The 21,716-nt window shown below is 50.1% G+C and overlaps 3 protein-coding genes across 3 annotated transcripts; 2 read left to right on the forward strand and 1 right to left on the reverse strand.

The window, feature by feature from the left end:
* The first annotated feature begins 1,559 nt into the window (after positions 1-1,559).
* Positions 1,560-4,607, forward strand: Lst1 (leukocyte specific transcript 1). The gene is made up of 4 exons (XM_028783303.1): positions 1,560-1,643; positions 2,788-2,898; positions 3,300-3,319; positions 4,380-4,607. Exons 1-4 carry the CDS (start codon positions 1,634-1,636, stop codon positions 4,527-4,529), a joined length of 291 nt encoding a protein of 96 aa, XP_028639136.1. The 5' UTR covers positions 1,560-1,633; the 3' UTR covers positions 4,530-4,607.
* A 210-nt stretch (positions 4,608-4,817) lies between these two features.
* On the reverse strand, positions 4,818-8,832 carry Ncr3 (natural cytotoxicity triggering receptor 3). The gene is made up of 4 exons (XM_028783307.1): positions 8,600-8,832; positions 5,292-5,636; positions 5,051-5,176; positions 4,818-4,941 (listed from the first exon to the last, which is right to left on the reverse strand). The coding sequence occupies exons 1-4, from the start codon at positions 8,640-8,642 to the stop codon at positions 4,880-4,882; spliced, it is 576 nt and encodes a 191-aa protein (XP_028639140.1). The 5' UTR covers positions 8,643-8,832; the 3' UTR covers positions 4,818-4,879.
* A 7,260-nt stretch (positions 8,833-16,092) lies between these two features.
* Positions 16,093-17,830, forward strand: Aif1 (allograft inflammatory factor 1). Its single transcript, XM_028783289.1, has 6 exons — positions 16,093-16,285; positions 16,414-16,475; positions 16,580-16,646; positions 17,016-17,057; positions 17,231-17,393; positions 17,639-17,830. Exons 1-6 carry the CDS (start codon positions 16,267-16,269, stop codon positions 17,721-17,723), a joined length of 438 nt encoding a protein of 145 aa, XP_028639122.1. The 5' UTR covers positions 16,093-16,266; the 3' UTR covers positions 17,724-17,830.
* Positions 17,831-21,716: the final 3,886 nt, after the last annotated feature.

The following is a 21,716-nucleotide window of genomic DNA, read 5'->3' on the forward strand; positions in this document are numbered from 1 at the left end:
GGAGGTCCTCCCTGATGCCCCACAGTTTTGCTAACACCAGCTCGTCATCATCATCCACTTCCTGTCCTGCATCCGTCAGCAGATCTGGTCTGGGTACCTCTGACTCCCCCGCTCCCCAGGCACCACATCAATCTCCCGCTGCATATACCTGCCAGACACCGAGAGAGGTGCCCCGAGACACCCCAGAGCTGTCGGGCACTAGGGGTGCTGGGAGAACATGACTACGCACAAATGCCAAGATCATGAACCCTGAGCAGGCACAGCAGAAGGGGCACCTGGAGAGTCATCAGGGAGGCCCCTGAAGGAGGTGGACATTCGGTTATCAGTACAGGGTGAATTGGAAGGCTGGAGCTGAGGGAGTGACCACCCTAACGATAGCTAGGAATCTCAAAGGAAAGATGTAACACTATCTCCCAATGGTTATTCTCCTAGATGCGGGGAAGTATAGAGGCTGGGTAAAGAAGCTAAAACTGCAGGAGGGGCAACATTCCTGAGGTGAAGATGAATGCTTCTTTCCACTCTGAACAGTTGAATGTGTCCCCTCTGTAAACCAAGAGTCTGGGTCAGTCAGCTGGGAGTGGGTGGAGATCCAGGATGAGTGGGGATACCCGCTGAGATAAAGGGAACCAGACTATGGATCTGGAGTTCCCTGATCCTGAAGGAAGCTGTATTCAGACCCTATCCTCTGGGCCCCTGTGTCTTCATTTTCCAAAGATGTTAAAAGAATCTGCAGCTGAAAGCGGTGGCCCGCTGTGTACCATGTAGGCTGAGGCGGGAAGATGGTGAGCCTCAGGCCAACCTGGGCTACATAGCAAAATCCTGCTGATAATAATAATTGGATAATAATACTCTGTTCCATTCCTGATTCATCACAGCTCCTCAGGGTTCCCCCCAAACCTACAGCACGCCTCTCATAACTGGGAGGTTCTCGGTTTCACGCTGTTGTCCCTCAAGTGAGGGACCTCTATCTGGCCTCAAACAGGAAACAGCAGTTAAAGGGCAGGAAGTACCCAAGGAGAAGTTAAAGCATTCTTGGTATCCCACTACTTCACACCAGCCAAATAAGGTCCTCTCTCCTAGAGAAGGGCACCCTTCTCTCTGTTTTTCCAGAGGTCCCCACACCTACTCCAGACTCTGGCTCCTTTGCCATCGCCAGCCCTCTCGCCAGCATTCAGGATTGTGCAGTGTTTCCAGACTCTTCCAAGCCCCCTTCCCACTCCCCCACCCCCATCAGCCTGGGGCAGAGGACATGGGGGTGGGGGCTGGGTAGGGTACAGCTAAACACTTTCTCTGCTACTTCTGAGTCTCCCTTGGCTTTTTGAGACAGGGTCTCACTGTGTAACCATGGCTGTGTTTGAACCCACAGAGATCCATTTCTACCAATAGGACTGTGTTGGGCTTTCCTTGTTAAAATCTCGGGTTCCTGACCTGGGGAATGGGTACCACAATATGTTAAGACAAACATAAAATGCCCAGCTCAGTGAGGACAAGGATTGTAATGGGGCCCCTTGCCTCAGAGATGGGGAACTTGGGGACACGTGACTAACCCAAGCCATTAAGCCCAACTGAAGAGAGATTAGTTTGGTCTTGACCTTCTGGCCTGTCCTCAGTCCCTGGACTATGTCCGATAACAATGGAATGTAGTAAGTAGAGACCCCTCTGTTCTGCAAGGGGGGGGTAGAATGTGAGGGCTGGGGAGTGAGGGACAAAAGCAGGGTTCCGGGTTAGGAAAGGTGGTCAGAAGCCCTCAGAACAAGGCAGTGCAGGTGGGAGTGGGACCTCTTGAGACCCGGAAACAGTAGGGTGTGAGCATAGAGTCAGGAGAGGTAACCAGTAGGTGAATCTCTAGAGGAAGTGAGAAGTTGAAGTCTGGGTAACAAATGTGTCTTCGGCTGGGGATGTGGCTCAGAGTGCTCCTCGGCAGGAATGAAGCCCTGGGTTATAGTGCCTCCTGTAACGCCAACACCAGAGAGGTGGTCCGAAGGACCAGAAATCAAGGACATGACCTGTCTTTGCATGAGGCGTCAGGGAATTTAGAAGCAGCCTAAACTATAGGAGATAGTGCATTTAAAAAAAAAAAAAAGCCAGGCGGTGGTGGTGCACACCTTTAATCCCAGAGTGGGTGTGGAGGGTGAGAGGGTGAGGGGGCCGGAGGGATTGGGGTGGGGGACAGACGCAGGAGGATCTCTGTATGTGAGATCAAGGCCAGCCTGGTCTACAGAGTGAGTTCCAGGACACCCAGGGCTACGAAGAGAAACCCTGTCCCTAAAAAAAAACCAAACAAATAAAAATAATACAAAAAATATAAAACCCCCAAATCTAGAGTATATTTTCCTTTATCTAAAACTGTGAGAGGAGAGCAGAGTCTTGGCTTTGACCTCAGAGCCACATAAAACAGCCGTGGTGGCACGCTCTCGCCAACCTAGCACTCAAGACACAGGGGTGTGAGGATAAGAAGTTTAAACAGACTAGGAGAATCGGAGGCCTCCCAGGGACACATGAGACTGTCAACACAGAGAGACAGAAGGGTGGGAGAGACATGGGTGATGGGTGGGTGGGGGAGAGGGAGGAAGGACTTTGGGTTGGATATGATCAAGAGACTTTGTATATACATGAATGAAATTGTCAAAAAATAGAAAGAAAGCAGGATTGATCAGGGAGAGGAAGACAGGATAAAAGAAAGAAAGGGTAAAACCCAAGAAAAATATAGGAAACGGGGAAACTTACATTTAACCAGAGGTTTGGGAAACTGATGGGAGAAAGAGCCTCATAGAAACCCTGTTCCAGAAAACCTAGATAAAGACTGTTACCTGCTGTTCGGGAGCCTGGGACTGGGAGGGTTCCTCCTCCTCCTCGTCATCATCCTGTTCACCTGCATGTGCCGGTTCCGTCAGAGAAGTAAGCCCTACACACCTCACAGACACCCACAGCTTGCCCTTCACACCCTTCCTACTACTGGGGCTGAAGTCCCAGGATTCCCGGGGTGGGAAAGGCCAGAGGAGTTGTCCAAAAGGCCCAGGCTTTGGTTGTGGTTCCTATGACAACCAGAAAGTGAGGAGGGGTGGGGGGTCCAGTCGGTGTGTTATGGAAGGCTGTTCTGGGGTAGAGTCCTATGGGGTTGGGGAATTAGGGTGTGTGTGGGTGGCTGTTCTGGAGTTGGGGGCCTTGGGTGGGGTGCCATTCTGAGGTGGCAGATCCAATGTGAGGTGCTGTCCTAGGGTGGATGAGCTAAGTTGGGGTGCCATTCCGGCAGGGGGATCAGGGAAGGGTATTGCTGAACCATTTTTTTTTTCTTCTAGTGAAGAGACTGGAAAGGAATGTGAGTCTGGGGGGGCAAGGGGACAAGGGAGAACAGGGTGGGCGAGGGGGGAGGGAGAGGGGATGAAGGGGCGGAGAAGGAGGCGGGGAGGAGGCAGGGAGGGTGTGAGAACAGGAGGTGAGGAGACGAGGAAATCCCACGTAGGGAGTTGGGCCGGGTAAAGGGGTGGAGCCGAGAGGAAAGGGAAGAGGAAGTATGAGGAACGAAGAAAATTAAAGAGGCAGAAAGAGAGAAGAGGCAACCAGGAGGGAGGAAATGGTGTGTTTATAAGAATATGAAACATTTCAGAAGGACAGAGAGAGGAGGAAGTGAGTGAGAGAGGAAATTAGAAAAAAAAAAACGAGAGAGAAGAGTTGATCAGGACTACAGAAGAGGCCCTGTCTCAAAAGAAAAGGGGGTGGGGGCGTGGCTAGCAGTGTGGTTTAGTTTACAGTCCGTATCTAGCCTGTGTAGAACCCTGTGTTTGATTCCCAGGGCAGCATAAAACCAGAGCGCTGATACGTGACTGAAATCCCACGTAAGGCAGGGAATCTCTCCTTAACTACATATCAGGTTGAGCTCATGAGGCCAGCCTGAGCTACATGAGAACCTGTCTCAAAATAAGAGGGGGGTTGGGGTCTGGAGAGATGGTCCAGAGGTTAAGAGCACTGACTGCTCTTGCACAGGCCCTGAGTTCAATTCCCAGCAACCACATGGTGGCTCACAACCATCTGTAATGGGATCCGATGCCCTCTTCTGGTGTGTCTGAAGACAGCTACAGTGTGCTGCTCATTTAAATAAAGTAAATAAAGGGGGCGGGGTGTGGGGAGAGAGGAGGTTCTGAGAAAGTGTTTGCTATAGCCAGGTGTGGTGGCTTCTGCCCTATACAAGCACAGGCGGACACACTTCTATAGAAACAAAGAAAAAGGAAAAGCAAGGGAAAACAAGTTCAAGAGAAATAAAGAGAAGAGATTGAGAGAAAAGAGTGAACCGTCAGGGAGAAAGGCAGGTGGGAGCTGGGGCCAGGGGAGGGATGTGACAGCAGAGCCCCAGGTCCTCATGTCATTCTCTGAACCGCCAGTTCCAGGTCCCAGAGCAGGAGCCCCACTATGCATCTCTCCAGAAGCTGCCGGTGTCCAGCAGTGATAACACAGAGAGAGAGGAAGGCGAAGGCATGAAAGAAGACCCCAGCACTGACTATGCCTGCATCGCCGGGAGCAAACCCACTTGAGCGCCCCCAGAAGCCCCCCTCGCTCTGGGTGGGTGCCCAGAGTGGCCCTGTGTTCACCTAGTAAAGTCTGGCACCCGACTTCTGCGTCAGGCTTCTCTGTAGGTGTCCAACCCATGTCTCACCTCCCGCCTGCTGGGGGTCAGTCGTCACTGAGCAAAGGCATTTAGTCACACCCCTCCTCTAAATGCTATTAACAGCTTGTGGTCCCCGAGAAGGGAGAGCTAAGAGTGGAGGTGTGTGTGTGTGTGTGTTGTGACTGGAGAATAAAGAAAATACGAGAGTCCTAAGTGGGAGAGAGGAGCGGGTAAGGATTTATTGCTAGCCTCTTGAGAGTGCTGGATCATTGGGATTTAGAATCGCTCCTCGGAGGCTGCAGGAGGAGGAGTGGCGGTGTTTTCCACGTGACAGGGACCTGGGGAGAAATGGCAGGGGTTGCTCAGAGTTACAGGCCTGAAGCTCTCCTCTCCTCCTGCAATCTGTCCCTCCCATCTCTGCTCCCTTGCCCCTGATCGGCAACTCACATTTGCCTTGGTAATAGATGGTACTGCCCGTGGCCACAGAGAGAAAGCCGAGGGCGTAGAATCCAGCCCGGAGGAGGAGACTTGTGTGGGCCGCTTGCTCTGGGTTGGAGGCTTGCTGAGGAGGCCCTACAGCAGGGCGTGGAGAGGATGGAGAGGAAGGAGTTCGCGAACTCAGAGCAGGGGACAGTGCCTAACTTCCAGGAACACTACATCTTGAGGGTCGGGTTTCCCACCGCCTCACCTTTCTCCACCAGCAGCCGAGTCCCGTTTCCGGTTCCCACGCCCAGGCCTAACACTTCCACCCTGCACACATAGATTGCGGCATCCTGGCTTTGGGTGTCCTGTATGAGCAGCCCTGCCTCGTGGTCCCTAAGGAACTGGGAAACAGAAACAGAGGCCACGCGGCCTCTGAACCCTGGGGTCACGTTGCTCAACTCCATCCCCGCGGCTACTTTGTCTTGGTACCACGTGACAGAGCCAATGGCCGCTTTTCCTCGGCTGGCATTGAAGGAGCAGGGCAGGGAGGCAGTAGTGCCCTCCTGCGCACGAACCTCAGGGGGCTGAGACACCCAGAGTGCACAGGATCCTGGGAAGAAAGCAAATATCCAGAGAACACCTGCTCAGTCATTCCAAAACGAAAAGCATTCTCCACAGCTCTCCTTCCCCGTGGGAGGTCGGGTATCAGGACAAACACATCTCCCCCCTCCACTCCCCTCATGTATCTCCTCATCGCCAATTTAAATTTTTAGTTTTAAAATTCCTGCCGGGCAGTGGTGTCGCACGCCTTTAATCCCAGCACTTAGGAAGCTGAGGCAGGCGGATTTCTGATTTCAAGGCCAGCCTGGTCTACAGAGTGAGTTCCAGGACAGCCAGGGCTACACAGAGAAACCCTGTAAAATTCTTTTACACACTAACTCCCACCCATATACAGCCACCTTCTCCACAGACCCGTTTTGGCCAACTAGATCCCTGCAATACACTTAGCGCTCATGAGTGAGTGTAGCTGCCTCCGTGAGTAATGTCATCTGGGTCTTATTACTGTGGTAGGAGTTTTGTTTTGTTTTGATTTTGGTCTTGGTTGTATTAGGGCTTTAACCCGGACCTGATGAATGCTAGCAACTAACTCTACCAAAGAGCCACGTCTCCAGCTTCAGGTTTGTACCCGAAGCTCAGATCTTGGCTACATTCTATAAAAAATTATAGATACTTAGATTGCTTTGCCCACAATTAAGAACACATTTTGTTACATGTGCGTGGGTGTTTCTACCCCGTGTGTGTTTGTATCCACAGAGGGTATTGGAGCCCCGGGAACTGGAATGTGTTCCAATGGTTGTGAGCCGCCATGTAGGTGCTAGGGACTGGACCTGTGCACTCTAGGAGAGCAGCCAATGTTCTTAATCTCTGAGCCATCTCTGCATCCCCTCTCCCACCCCTTTTTAAAACTAGGGTCTTGTATGCTCAAGGTTGGCCTTGAAATCATCCCATAGCTAAGGATCACCTTGAATTTCCGATTCTTCTGAGTACCTGGATACAGGATGTGTCACCATGGCCTGATGATACAATGCCTGGGGTCAAGCCCAGGGGTTAGTGGTGGCAAACACCCTACCACTATGCCACACCCCAGCCAAGTTTTTTTTTTTTCCCCTGAACTTCACTATGTAGCCTGGGCTGGCCAGGAACTTCTTATATCAATACTGGTTCTCATTAGAGCCCTAGCTACATAACTTTCCAGGGGAAGACACAGCTGTAGTTGGCCGAGAGCTCTAACATGTCCATGCTGATGAAGTAAACCGATTATTAGCGTCTGTGATTCATTTAAAAAAAAAAAAAACAACTAGGTGCATTTACTGGTCATTCAAATGCTATGGTTCTCAAACTTGAGAGTGTATTGAAATGACGTGAAAAGCCATCTGTTTGAGACAGGGTCTCACTATGTGTAGACCTGGAACTCTCTATGTAAGATGGCATCAACTCATAGGAATTGTGATGCCTCTGGGATTACCGTCAGGCACCACCAGTGCCTGGCTGGTTTTCCTTTCTTTTTTTTTTTTTTAAAGCTAGAATCTCATTATAAGCCGGGCGATGGTGGCGCACGCCTTTAATCCCAGCACTTGGGAGGCAGAGGCAGGCGGATTTCTGAGTTCTAGGCCAGCCTGGTCTACAGAGTGAGTTCCAGGACAGCCAGGGCTACACAGAGAAACCCTGTCTTGGAAAAACAAAACAAAACAAAACAAACAAACAAACAAACAAACAAAAAGAACTAATTGGAAGCTGAATATGATATTAGGCATGTAATCCCGGCACTCTGGAGCCCTCGTTAGAAGTATCTCTGAAAGTTCAAAGGTCAGCCTCAACTACAGAGAGTTGTAGGTCATGCAGGGCAACACAGAGAGACCCAAGTTCAGAAAAGAAGAGCCCAATCAATCAGTCGATCAGTAGAACATTACTGTGGGCCAGCTCACTAGAGATCTTCGGAGGAGCCCACGAATTTGCCCAGTGTTCCAATGTCAATGAGCTTGGGTCTGCAATCTACAATTTGAAAAACACTGTGTATGTTCGACAAACAGCTTTTAATGTTACCTTGATTAAAATCAGTTCCAGTAAAAAAAAAAAAAAAAAAACAAAAAACCTTTTAACCTTAGACTTGTCTCTAAAACCCCTAATTATATCTGCACCTATTTAATAACCTAATAGACAGCTTACACAACAAATTAAACCCTCAAGAAAGAAAATTAGACTGGCTAGATGGCTTAGCCGGTAAAGGCGCTTGCCACAGAGCCTGGTGTCCAGAGTTCGAGTCCCAGGGCCCACGCTGCAGAAGGAAAAAACAGACTCTTGCAGGTTATTCTCTGACCTCCGAGAGCCTCAACAGTTGTGTTGAAAATAACTTGATGCATTTTTAAAAATTAAAAATGTTAAAGAAAGAAAATTCTGCTGAGTGTATTAGTACAAGCCCGATCTCTCAGCACTCGGGAGGCTAGGAAAGATCAAATGCTCGGGGCCAAGCTGGGGTACATAGCCAGGGCTAGGGGATATAGTTCATCTGGTAGCATGCAGGAAGCCCCCCCCGGCTTTGATCTCCAGCTCCACACAAGGTGGTGTGCCACTGAAATCCTAGCCCTTGAGAGGTGAGCTTGGGAAGAATCAGTTCAAGGCCATCCTTGGCTATATATGAGTTTGAGATCAGACTAAGCTACCGAGACCCTGTCTAAAAAACAAGCAAGCAAAAATAACATCAATAGTCAAACTCGACATACCAGCCCTTTCTTTCTATCCCCTTTCTTCGGGGCCTTTAGATGTCTCTTTCTTGAAAGGAGGCTGAGAAGTAAAATGGCTACAGAATGGACGATAGAAATGACCCTTTTGGGTGGTGGCAGGTGACTTAGCAGGTCTGGCTTCTGGAAGAGTCCACAGGAGACAGTGTTCTGAAGTGCTTTCTGCACCCCTCAGGGTTCCCACCAGACACCCCCTGGAGCATCTAAATCCCACCTCTTCCTTTCTTCCTCCTCCTGTCCCCACGCCCTGGTTCCCGAGCAAACACCCAGTCACCTGGAGAAACCATGATGAAGATGACCAACAGCACCTCAGCCATGTCTCCCGTTGGTGAGGCGGACGGACCTCAGCAGTGAGGTCTAAGTAGAGGAACGACTACCGGAGCCCAGGACAAGTAGGATTCACACTTGACTTGCCAATAACCTCCGTTGCTTGGGACTTTGGGGATCATATGCAAGTCCTGCTAAGGAGAAAAGATGGCACCGACGGACATGTCTGGGCTCTCTGGAGGCAGCTAGTGGACAGGTGGTGTGAGGACAGGATGTCCTCATGTGTGATTTTATAAGATTGGGTAGATGAGACCAGGATGTGGTTCTCACCTTCTGAGGTTCAAGACCAGACCTTCACCCGGAAAAAAACGTCTGATGCCCTCCAGCTGACAGACTAGGCTTCTTCCCCTCTCCTTTGTTCAGCTACCTCCAGGTCCATTGCCAAGAGCTATTAATGGCTATATCTGAGTTTTCATTTTCCTATCTCCTGGAAAGGAACATTCCCAGCAGAAACCTGCCTTACCATGCCTTCTTCACGGATGTACTTGTGAGAGATCCATCCGTTTGTTATTTTAGCCGCTGTTTAACTGCCTTTTTTGTTTGTTTTGTTTTGTTTTTCGAGACAGGGTTTCTCTGCATAGCCCTGGCTGTCCTGGAACTCACTGTGTAGACCAAGCTGGCCTCGAATTCACAGAGATCCACCTGCCTCTGCCTCCTAAGTGCTGGGATTAAAGGTGTGCGCCCCAACAACCAGCCTACTTAAACACATTTATTGGGAATCTACAAAGTGGGAGTCGCATGAGGTGTTCTTCACAGGCACGAGTGGTAGATGTCTCGTTACCCATAACTGCAGGTCACGCGGATGCCGGTACGCCCTGGTGTGTACTTTACAGACCCACAGGAGAGGAAAAGGCACCTGGAAGAGAGGCCTACATTGTAGCATGCCACATGGAACGAGGGCTCCGCCTCACCATCCATCCTCGGGCTCCTTTTATTTTCTTCAAATTTTTGTATGCTTATTTGTGTGTGTGTCTACATGGGCGTGCATGTTTACATGGGCGTGCATGTCACAGCATGTGTGTAGAGGTCAGAAGACAACCTGTAGGAGTGGGTTCTCTCTTTCTACCAAGTGGGTCCCAAGGACAGAAACCAGGTCATTAGTCTCGGTGGCAAGGGCCTTTATCCGCTGAGCAATCTCGCTAGCACAATCATTTTTAGGTTTAGTTTGTTTTTTTATTTTATTTTTTAAGATTTATTTATTTCATTTATATGAGTACACTGTAGCTGTCTGCAGACACACCAGAACAGGGCATCAGTTCCCATGACAGATGGTTGTGAGCCACCATGTGGTTGCTGGGAATTGAACTCAGGACCTCTGGAAGAGCAGTCAGTGCTTTTTTTGTTTTGTTTTTTGTTATGTTTTGGTTTTGATTTTTTTTTTTTCGAGACAGGGTTTCTCTGTGTAGCCCTGGCTGTCCTGGAACTCACTCTGTAGACCAGGCTGGCCTCGAACTCAGAAATCCACCTGCCTCTGCCTCCTGCAGTCAGTGCTCTTAACCACCGCTGAGCCATCTCTCCAGCCTTGTTTTTTTGTTTTTTTTTTTTTTATTTTTTTTTTAAATAATAAGTGTTTTGCCTGTATATGTGTGCACCATGTGTGTGCCTGGTGTCCATGGACGTCAGAAGAAGGCATCAGATCCTCCAGAGCTGGAATTACAGATGGCTGTGAACCACCCTGTGGGTGCTGGGAACTGAAGCCCGTCCTCCGTGAGAGCGACAAATGGTCTTAACGGCTGAGCTATCTTTCTAGGCCTTCATCCCATCTTTGAAACTAATGCATTTTTGCCCTCCTTGTGTCTGTGAGGAGCTCTGCTCTGTAATATGTTGACGTACTGTCCTGTTGCCTCCCACTGTGAAGTGACACATGACTCTGTTGGAGAAGCAATATCTCATTGTTAACAATGCTGGCTTGGAGCACTTCCGGTGCTAGCTCCCTCCCAAACTACTCTCAGCCACCTGGATAACCACACCACCTGGGAAGGCCTCATTGGGTCATCTGGCCACCAATGAGCTGTGGAGAGACCTTCTCCTTAAGGTAACTAAGGTGGAGGGTGTGGGAACCGGGTGCCATGGGCGGGTACGTGCTGCCCCCTGCTGGCCACAGAGCCTAGGACCTGAAGCATTGAGGTTGTTCTTCACAGGGCCTCAATTTCTTCTCCCAAGATCTTATTCTTCTTCACCATAAGCCTATGGTTTTGGGGGGGAGGTACAATGTTCTCTGGTTTGAGATGAACATTGTATTTTCTTGTCTTTTCTCTTGTTTTATGTGTATGGGTGTTTTGTTTAAATGTATGTCGGGTCACCTGTGTGCCTGGTACCGACAGAGACAATAGGGCATAGAATGTCCTGGGACTGGAGTTACAGGCAGTTGTGAGTAAGCATATGTGTGCTGGGAATTAAACCTGGGACCTCTGGAAGAGCAACGGGCATTCTTAAGTGCTGAGCCCTCAAGCCTCCAACCTATATTTTCACAATGCACACTTGGACACAGGGCAGTATTCTGTGGGCCAGGAAACAGTGGTTTACAAGTCATCGTCCTGAACTAGACTCTGTGTTCACTACTTGTGTGCACATCTGTAAATCGGGAATCCTAACTATGAATTTCCAGACTTCCCATCCTAGCTACCTAGTGTGTATAAGTCTCTCCTCGAACTCTTGTGCTGGTGTGATCCAGGAGGTGGCTGGGCCTAAACTTAAGGGGACTCTGTTCCCCCCTTCCCTTACTGCCAGGTAAGACTTCCAACTCTCTTGTCATGGCTATAGATTCTTTTTTGTTTGGTTGGTTGGTTTTTCGAGACAGGGTTTCTCTGTGTAGCCCTGGCTGTCCTAGAACTCACTCTGTAGACCAGGCTAGCCTCGAACTCAGAAACCCGCCTGTCTCTGCCTCCCAAGTGCTGGGATTAAAGGCGTGCGCCACCACCGCCTGGCATATGGCTATAGATTCTGAGACACTACATGAATGCTTTTGATAACAGCCCATGTCTTACGTTAGTATTGCTGTCATGAAATGTCATGACCAAAAGAAACGTAGGAAGGGCTTATTGGGTTGACAGGTCCTGAATTACACAGTCCACTGAGGGAAGCCAAGGCAGCACCTCAAACAGGCAGGAACCTTGAGGCCCGCGCTAATGCAGAGGCCATGGAGGGCTGCTTCATACTGGCTTGCTCATCATGGCTGCTCTGCCTGCTTTCTACAGAACCTAGGACTACCAGCCCAGGGATGGCCCACCCACAGTAAGCTGGGCCCTCCTCCAATCAGACTGATTGCAGGCATTTTCTCGGTTAAAGCTCCCTCTTTCAGATAATTCTGCTTGTATCAAGTTGACAGAACTACCTAGTTCAGTCCATCTAGAGTAAGCCATGGCGTACGTGTACGTGTATTCAAGAACAGTTTTCATTATCTCAGACTTTCTAGGGACTTCAATAGTTTTATTATTGGTTGATTTTTTTTTGACAGGGTCTCAAGTATGTAGTTCTTGGCTTGCCCTGGGACTCTATGTGTAGACCAGACCTCACAGAGATCTACCTGCCTCTGCCTTTTGAGTACTAGGATGAAAGGTGTGCACCAACACTCCCAGCCTTCAATGTATATTTTAATTAACTTAAGACACATCCTACTCTGTAACCCAGGATACTTGAATGTTGAGTATGTAGACCAGATTAGCCTCAAATGTTCAGTAACTTCTTGAATTAAAAAACTAGTTCTTGTCGGGCAGTGGTGCATGCCTTTAACCCCAGCACTTGGGAGGCAGAGGCAGGCGGATTTCTGAGAGTTCGAGGCCAGCCTGGTCTCAGAGTGAGTTCCAGGACAGCCAGGGCTACACAGAGAAACCCTGTCTCTAAAAACAAAACAAAAACAAACAAACAAAAAAACTAGTTCTTGGGGGCTGGAGAGATGGCTCAGCGGTTAAGAGCACTGACTGCTCTTCCAGAGGTCCTGAGTTCAATTCCCAGCAACCACGTGGTGGCTCACAACCATCTGTAATGGGATCTGATGTCCTCTTCTGGTGTCTCTGAAAAAGCAATAGTGTACTCATATACAATAAATAAATCTTTTTAAAAAATTAGTTCTTGGGGTTAAATAAATAGCTCAGCCAAATAGTGCACTGGCTGCTTTTCCGATGGACCTGGGGTCCACGACAGCTCATGTCTTTCCATTACTCCTGCTTCAGGGTATCCAACACCCTCAGTTGGCCTCTGGGACAGAACTGGTACACAGACATGCATGTAGGCAAAAGACCCCTGTCCCACCCCACCCCCATTTGTAAAGTTATTATTCAAACCAAACAATGGTACTTTGTCCTACATGCCTTTATTAAAAGTGTCACTGACTTCAAATCGCAGCACTTGGAAGGCTGAGGCACGAAGGTCAGTTGTTCATCCTCAGCTACGTGAATCCCAGGCCAGCCTGGGCTACTTGAGATCTGGTCTCAACAAGATGAAAAGAAAAGTCTGTGTGACTTTTCCATCACAGATTATTTGAGATCTGCCTGTGGGCTACTGACACCCGAAAGACATCTTGGAAGAGCGGGTACCCCAAGGGGACTTCTGGCTGCAGGGGAGGCTGGGCCACTGTGACCTCATGGAAAGGTAGCCATAGCGACAGGCACCCAGATCCTCCATCCTATTGTTCCCCTGTCAGGCTCCTCCAAGGCCCAAACTAACTGGAAGCCAGACGGACCCTCTGATGTGGTCTGCACAGGTCAGTCTCCTGCGCAAGGAGCGGGGCTGGGAGAACGGAGGGTAAATAGAAGGCTCTCAGGGCATGTGCGCGCTCACACACATGTGAGCACACACACACACACACTCTATAGTCACTCCCCTTGGAGAGCACAGAACCATTAACAAAGGCTCTTAGCAAAGGCTCTAATCTCACAGTTAGAACAGCTCCTCCCTGACTCCATTCCCAGGCCTCTTCTGGTACACTTTATTTTGGGGTTTTGGTTTTTCTCTTAAATTTATTCTGTCTGAGTGCAAATCATGACTGGACTGGTTAGAGGTCGGCTTGTGGAAGTCTGTTCCTTCCTGTCTACCATGTGGGTTCTCGACTTCCCACTCAGGTCTTCATGCTCGGTGGCAGCAGCGCTGTCGCTCTCGGAGCCCCGCCCTGGCCCTTGCTTTTCTTTCCAGACCCTGTCTGTCTCAGGCTCACCTAGAACTCCATAAAGCTGCTTGCCTCAAACCTTTGGTAGTCCTGCATCTCCCCGGCTACTTTTAAAAAACCCTTTACTCTTTTATTAGCCCCAAACAAGCTTCAGGCCGGTTTCCTCTGCAGCTGCTTAAGCCTGCTCCAGCCAGAAGACTGCTCTCACCTGGAGGGGTGGCTTTTGGGCAGGTGCTGTTCTTACACTCCCCATGTCACAGCAAAACATAGATCCTCGTTCACTTCCTGGGCAAAGCTCCTAAAGCCCTTGCACTTTGCTAACTGATAAAGGTTCAATACGGCGTCTTCTGTCTATGATAGTAAGACTCTTTTAACTGGGTTGTTAATAGGGTAACTTTTGGAAAGTCCCTGAAGATAGGAATCTTGTTGCCAAGGGCAAGAATGAGGAAGAGGGCTATAACTTTCAACTCAACTGGTCTGTAGCCAATAGCTGATTATTTAAATAGCTAATGATTTAACGGGCCGTCCCAGATCCACCCAGCCTGGTGGTGTCTCCTCAAACACCCAAGAAGATGCGGGTCAGAGGGCTGCCAGGCCCGGCTAGTAGGGAAGGGCACGGAGGCTCCAGACCCCTCTCCCCGGCTCACATGCATCCGGCTGCCACTGTGCTGGCTGCTTTATAATGAAGCACAAACGTGGGCAAGGGGCTTTTCTTGAGTCCTGTGAGCCAGTCCAGCAGATTATCAAATCTGAAGTGGGGCTTGCAGCAGTCAGAAGTGGAAGAGGCCTGGACTGCAGACCAGCATGTTAACCTAGAGCAGCTTGTAAGGACGGAGCCCCTCCACACAGAGGGTTGGCCGGCCTTGTCAGAACTGAATTCGACTACAGGATGAGTGATTAGTTTCCACTAGGAACTGAGGAACTGGCTGCTGCTGGAGGAGCCCTCCCATGAGGTGCTGTTAACTGAGGAACTGGTTGGATCCAGCTCCTGCAAGTTCTTTAATTTACATACACATCCTGTGCTACAAATGCCTACACACACACACACACACACACACAAATAGTAGAAATTAAAAGAAAATTAAAAGAAAAACCGCACACTTTTCCCCTTCCCACCCACAAACCTCCTGCATCTGAGAGCACTTTCTCAGCCGTCTCCCATAGCGGTGCTATTCAAACCGGCTCTCTCCATACAGCCCTCTGTGTGGAGACCACCAGACCAGACTTTTTGTCTGTTGGCTCCCCAGGCCTAGCAGTGTGCTCTGCAAACAGGAGGCATTCGGCATGAACGTGGCTAGAGAACTGTCTCCACCAGACACTGTGAGCCTCTCACAGGGCCAGAGGCGGCAGTTTTCTGCAGAGTGGTCAGACACAGCCTGCAGTACAAGGGGGCATAGCCTGGGGGAGAAGGCACGAGGAAAGGGGTCTGAGTGCATAGGAGTCACAGCCCTCCCTCCCATGATGGTCCAGTGACTGTGGGGACTGAGGCTACCCCTGGTATGAGGGGAAGGCATTTGCAAGAGTTAGACCCCTGCTCAGCCCCTGGTGGGGACAGGAAGTGGCTCAGTCTGCTGTCCCTTTGTCTCACTTTCTGTTCCTCCAAAGTGTCTCTTTAAACTCTCAAATGACTTTGTAGATTCAGCTAAAGATTTCAAAGCAGGCGAGGCAAGAGGTTGACACTCAAGCACCTGAAGGACACAAAGCAAAGTCTTTCTGGGAGATGTCTCCATGTGTCCAGGGTGGTCCTCTGTAGCTCCTGAGAGAGGTTTCCTTTCCAGGGCCCTAAGCTCAGCTCATCCCATTCCTGGAGCAGCCTGCAGACTTCAGCCTCTCTCTTCCATACCGGAGAAAGTCAGCCAGTCCTCCTCAGCTGCCTGTCTTAACCTGCATCATGAAGCCTGAGGAAATTTCAAGTAAACCCTCCCAGCCCCCATCTCAGGATCTGGGGAAAGCCATTGTTTATTGCTTCCTTGGTTTAGGTTTGAGACAGGTTCTTACTGTGGTACCCTGGCTGGTCTCCAACTCCCAGGATCCTCTAGCCTCAACCTCTCTTAGGTGCTAGATTGCAGGCCTAGGGTATCACGCTTGGTCCTTCAGATCCTGTGCCCTTCCACACCTCCAGGAGCTGATCTAAGTCTTTCTCCCATGTACAAGCTGCTGCTTTGGAGGAACTGTGTGGAGCTAGGTGTGTTACAGGGCTGCAGGTGTAGCCATTGGGAGGCTGAGGCCAGATGGCTGCTTGAACTCAAGGGCCTGGACGATGACCCTGCCCATCAAAGGAATTTTTCATCTCCCTTTTCAACCGGGCCTGCCTTCTCCTGGGGTGCTGTTGTCAGCAGAAGCTGATGGGGAAGTGATGCCTGGGAGTTAGTGAGGAGGGAATGAGTGGAAAGGGGAAGTATGAGAGGTCCCAGAGGAGACTGGGGAGCTGGGGGAGAGGGGAGCCAGCAGACAGACTGCCAGCCTCACTCATCATCTCCCCACCTACAGCCACCAGTGTCTGAGGAGCTATGAGCAGGGATTTGCAGGGTAGGGAAGGTGGACCACATAGTCCCAGGAGCCAGGAGGGCTGCTGGAGGATCTCAGAGGGCAGCACTTGGGCTGGGCACGGGGAGGAGGAAAGGCAGGGAGGGGTGGTTAACCTCTGTACCCCTTAGGAGGAAAAGCTTTTGGACTGCTGAAGGCCCAGCAGGAAGAGAGGCTGGACGGGATCAACAAGGTAAAAGCAGGAGCTGAAGGAAGGGCGTCTGGAGCATCTCAGGCCAGGGGGAGGGCGTCTGGAGGCTGACCAGGTGATCCCTGATCCTATCTGACCCCCCACAGCACTTCCTCGATGATCCCAAATACAGCAGTGATGAGGATCTGCTGTCCAAACTGGAAGCCTTCAAGAGTGAGGAGGGCTGTGGGCGGGAAGGGAAGCAGGGGCTGGGGATCCTGAGGTGAGGAGGGCTGTGGGCGGGGAGGGAAGCAGGGGCTAGGGGTCCTGAGGTGAGGAGGGCTGTGGGCGGGGAGGGAAGCTGGGGCTGGGGGTCCTGAGGACCAGCCAGCTGACCGTTGTGGAGGAGGGAGACTGCCTTCAAGCTCCTCCTTCCCATTTGTGGTCCTTTTCCCTGCTCTCCCCATCTTAGCACCCCCATAGGCTCCGTCACAGGCCCCCATCCCCAGGCCCTCCTTCCGTGTCTTCTCCCCTGGCCATGCTCAGTCACCTCTTCCTCAAACCCCCACAACAGCAATTACTGTCTCTGCTCTTTCTCACCAGCGAAGTACATGGAGTTTGATCTGAATGGAAATGGAGATATCGGTGAGAAAAGGGTGGTTTGGGTTAGTGTGCAGACCTCGGGAAATGGAGGCCTTGTCCCCTAGTTCTGTCCCGGTAAACAGGAAAGGGTCTAGCCACAACCAATACAAGGGTGGGGGTGGGGACATGGAGGTACAAGATGGCAGAGAGAGGGGACCCTCCTTTTCCACCTTCAGATATCATGTCCTTGAAGCGAATGCTGGAGAAACTTGGGGTTCCCAAGACCCATCTAGAGCTGAAGAGATTAATTAGAGAGGTGTCCAGTGGCTCCGAGGAGACGTTCAGCTATGCTGACTTTCTCAGAATAATGCTGGGCAAGAGATCTGCCATCTTGAGAATGTGAGGCCGAGTTCCAATCTCCCAGGACTCCCTGCCTTCTCCACAGCCCCAGGCTTGTCCCCACAGCCACCTTTCATTCTCAGATGGACTCTTCCAAGACCCTTCACAATCCCCAACCCATCCACAGCTCTGGTCCCCGCAGTCCCCAGCACTGTGTTCCTGGCCCTTCCTCTTCTTCTGCACTCTTAAAGCAACCTGATTTACTCCCTTGAGAGATTTGTCCCTGATGCCTGTGTCTCTTCCAGGATTCTGATGTATGAAGAGAAAAACAAAGAACACCAGCGGCCAACTGGTCCCCCAGCCAAGAAAGCTATTTCTGAGTTGCCCTAACTGGAGGTGGGACTGAGGAGCTTCTAAGGACAGCAGCATGGAGAAAAAGCAGCAGTTGTGAGCCAGAGTCAAACTAAATAAATAATGCTCCCTAGAGGGCCAAGTCAGCTCTGCGGTTACTGGGGACGGCCGTCCTGGATCCCGGGAGGGGGAGGCAGCATCTTGGAGGGAAGGGTAGTAAGGTTGTGGGTCAACTATGGTTGATGCTCCTCTTTGTACTGAGGGGAGATTCCAGGTTTCAAGACAGCTTTTTTTTTTTTTTTTTTTTTTTTAAAGATTCATTTATTTTATGTATATGAGTACACTGTTGCTGTCTTCAGACACACCAGAAGAGGGCACTGGATGTTATTACAGATGGTTGTGAGCCACCATGTGGTTGCTGGGAATTGAACTCAGGACCTCTGGAAGAGCAGGCAGTGCTCTTAACTGCTGAGCCATCTCTCCAGCCCTCAAGACACCTTTTTTTTTTTTTTTTAAAGATTTATTTATTTATTATATATGAATACACTGTAGCTGTCTTCAGACACACCAGAAGAGGGCATCAGATCTCATTACAGATGGTTGTGAGCCACCATGTGGTTGCTGGGATTTGAACTCAGGACCTCTGGAAGTGCAGTCAGTGCTCTTAACCACTGAGCCATCTCTCCAGCCCAAAGATTTATTTATTTATTTTATGTATATGAGTATACCATTGCTTTCTTCAGACACACCAGAAGAGGGCACCAGATCCCATTACAGATGGTCGTGAGCCACCATGTGGTTGCTGGGAATTGAACTCAGGACCTTGGGAAGAGCAATCAGTGCTCCTAACCACTGAGCCATCTCTCCAGCCCCCTCAAGACAGCTTTAACCTCAAAGATTATAGGTGTGTGCCTGGCGGTCGTGGTGCACCCCTTAAATCCCAGCACTTGGAGGGAGAGGCAGAACTCTGTGAGTCTGAGTTCAAGGCCAGCCTGGTCTACAAAGCGAGGACAATCAGGGCTCCAAAGAGAAACTCTGGAAAAACCAAACCAAACCGAACCATAAGAGAATATAGGTGTGATACCTTTTATCTGTCTAGGCTCATAGGAGCTGCTTAGGGGTGAAGGTGACCTGAACAGGGTCTTCATCTAATCAGTGCTCCGTGACCATGACAACCACACAGTCTCTCATTTACTTTGGAAATGGGAATGACAGCTAAGGTTTCTGTTTGTTTTATTTTTTGAAATGTTTCTCTGTGTAGCCCCAGCTGTCCTGGAACTCATACTGTAGACCATGCTAGCCTCAAACTCATCGATCCACCTGTCTCTGTCTCCTGAGCACTGGGACTAAAGGTGTGCACCACCACTGCCCGGCTGAGAGCTAAGCTTTCATGTTTGGGCTATCAGAAGTCCTCAGTACTGTTTGAAACCTGAGTGAACAGATGGAGTGGAGGCCTTGTGATACTATAAAGTCAAACAAGGTGTTGGGCTTTTCATGAGGGAAGTCCAGTCCAGAGCTCCGGCTAAGCTCAGTGGTAGAATGCCTGCCTAGCCCTAGGTTCCCAGTACTGCCAAAAACAAAAGCCCCTATCTACTAACAAAGGGAAGAGGGGGTACACTGAGAAACAAATATGGTGAATTCAGCATTTCTAAATAAGAAATTGTGGAACAGCCAGCCAGGAAAAGTCACAGACCTAAGGACCCAAGGCCTTTCCTTCTCTGAGGGACCCAGGTAAGTTGTCTCCGGCCACAGAGTTCAGAGTCATTCACTGTTCTTTCCTTCCTCCGATGCTCGGTTGAACCTAGGGCTTCCCACATACTGAGCAGGCACTCAAGTAACATATGCCCTCAGCCCCTCTTTCTTTACTCCCTGAAAGAGCTGCATATGCAGTAGCCCCGAGGCCTCGGAGCAAGGGAATAGGACCAAGGCTGAGAGTGGAGTTCAGGGCAGTGTGCCTGCCTAGCATACACGAGCCTTTCACTTTAGTCCCTAGACCAAAAAAAAAAAAAAAAAAATAGATTTTGGTTCCCAGGACTCACTCCAGTTCCAGAGGTTCTGACCCCTCCCTCTGCTGTTGTCTGTGGGCCACGCTCTCACACGCGTTCTCCCCAGTACACATACACACACAATTTAAAAGGTTAAGCCAGTCATTGTGGTGCACGCCTTTAATCCCAGCACTCAGGAGGCACTGGCAGGTATACCTCTGTGACGTTGAGGCTAGCTTGGTCTAGATAGTAAGTTCCAGGTCAGCCAGGACTACATAGTAGCTCGGACATAAATATACCACACATATGCAAATTTTACTTGGTGCTGAGAATTAAATTAAGGGACTCCGGCACATTCTTTATCACTAAGCTACACCGCTAAGCAAGGCTGCAGTTTTTTAAGCCTATTTTTGATTGTGTGTATGTAGGTGAGCATGTTGCGCATGAGCACAGGTGCCCTAGGACCCCAGAGGCCCAGAATCCCCCGGTGCTGGAGTTACAGGAGGGTGAGCCACTCACTGGATATGAATGTTGGGAACTAGACTCTTGACCTCTGCAAAATCAGTCACACTATTAACCAAGTCACGTCTTCAGTAACCCACCCCTCTCCTCTCCCCTCTCCCCCCTTTCTTTTCACCCCTCTCTCTTTCCCTTCTCTCTCCTCTCCTCCCCTCCTCTCCCTCCCACATCTCCTCTCCTTTTCACCCTTCTCTTCTCCCCCCTTCTCCAAGCCTCACTTGTAATTTTGGCCAGCCCAAACTCACTATGTAGCACACGCTGGCCTCAGACTCATGGTCCTGCTTTAGTCTGGGAAGTGCGGGCCCCATCAGAAGTCCTTTTGTTCTACCCAAATAATTACCATCCCCAACCAAAAAGCGCTGTGAGTAAAGGTTTTGGCTGGTTTTGCAGCAATGGCACCCTCTAGTGTAAACCTCTCACATAGCTCTTATGTAGGCAGGGAGAGGATCGGGATTCTTCAACCCTTGGCAGCAATTGGAATTGCAGCTTCCTGGCAGGTGAGCCTAGGATCCTTCAGTCCTTGACACCAGGCAGCATTGCAGCTGTTGGCCAGGGGTACCCAGGACCTGTCCTGAAAACGTGACAGCTCTCTGTAACTCTTAACAATAACTGGGGCTGCAGTGTCTTTTCTCTGAATCTTTTATCTTTTTATTACCTTACAGATATGAATGTTTTGCCTTCCTGTAAGCCTATGGACCACACGTGTGTCTGGTGCCTGGGTAGGCCAGAAGAGGGCATCAGATCTCTGGAACTGGAATTAATTACAGACTGTTGTGAGCCACCATGTAGGTGCTGGAAATTGAAGCCGGGTCAGCTGTAAGAGTGTGGCGAGTGGGTCTGGTGAGATGGCTCAGTGGTTAAGAGCACTGACTACTCTTCCAGAGGTCATGAGTTCAAGTCCTATGGCTTACAACCATCTAGAATGAGACCTGATGCCCTCTTATGGGGTGTCTGAAGACACCTACAGTGTACTTACGTATAATAAATAAATAAAAGCCTTTGGGCTGCAGTGAGCGGGGCCAGAAGGGGAAAAAAGTGTGGTGAGCGTTCTTAACCTCTGAGCTATCCCACCAGCTACTCCCTCCTGCTTTTTGAGGCATCATCCCACTATGTAGACAAGGCTGGACTGGAACTCACAAAGATCTGCCTGCCTCTGCTTCCTGACTGCTGGGACTCATGGGTGCACTACCAGCTCATCTCTGGTTTATTACAGTTTTCTACTCTTCAGCCTCTGCTCTTCCCCTTGTTCCTGTCTACGTGCTCTCAAACTGATGGGCTGCCGCCTCTTCGGCTGCCAGGCTGTCTGCCTCTGCTATCTCTGCCGCTTTCTCCATTGCCAGCTCAGCCCACACTACGAAAGGCAGGCAAGAGAGGATCATCAAAAAGGAGTCTTTAACTGGGGCCCAGAGTTCTCACGCCAAGGGACGCAGCATGGGAGTGCTGCCCGAGCAACTTCCAAGTGAGCTGGACATCTTTGCTTATATTGCTCCGGGAAGGGGCAGCGTCAACCACAGCAAAATCTCCTGCA

The sequence above is a fragment of the Grammomys surdaster genome, unplaced genomic scaffold, assembly GCF_004785775.1.
Source record: "Grammomys surdaster isolate TR1022 unplaced genomic scaffold, NIH_TR_1.0 1055, whole genome shotgun sequence".
Lineage (NCBI taxonomy): Eukaryota > Metazoa > Chordata > Mammalia > Rodentia > Muridae > Grammomys > Grammomys surdaster.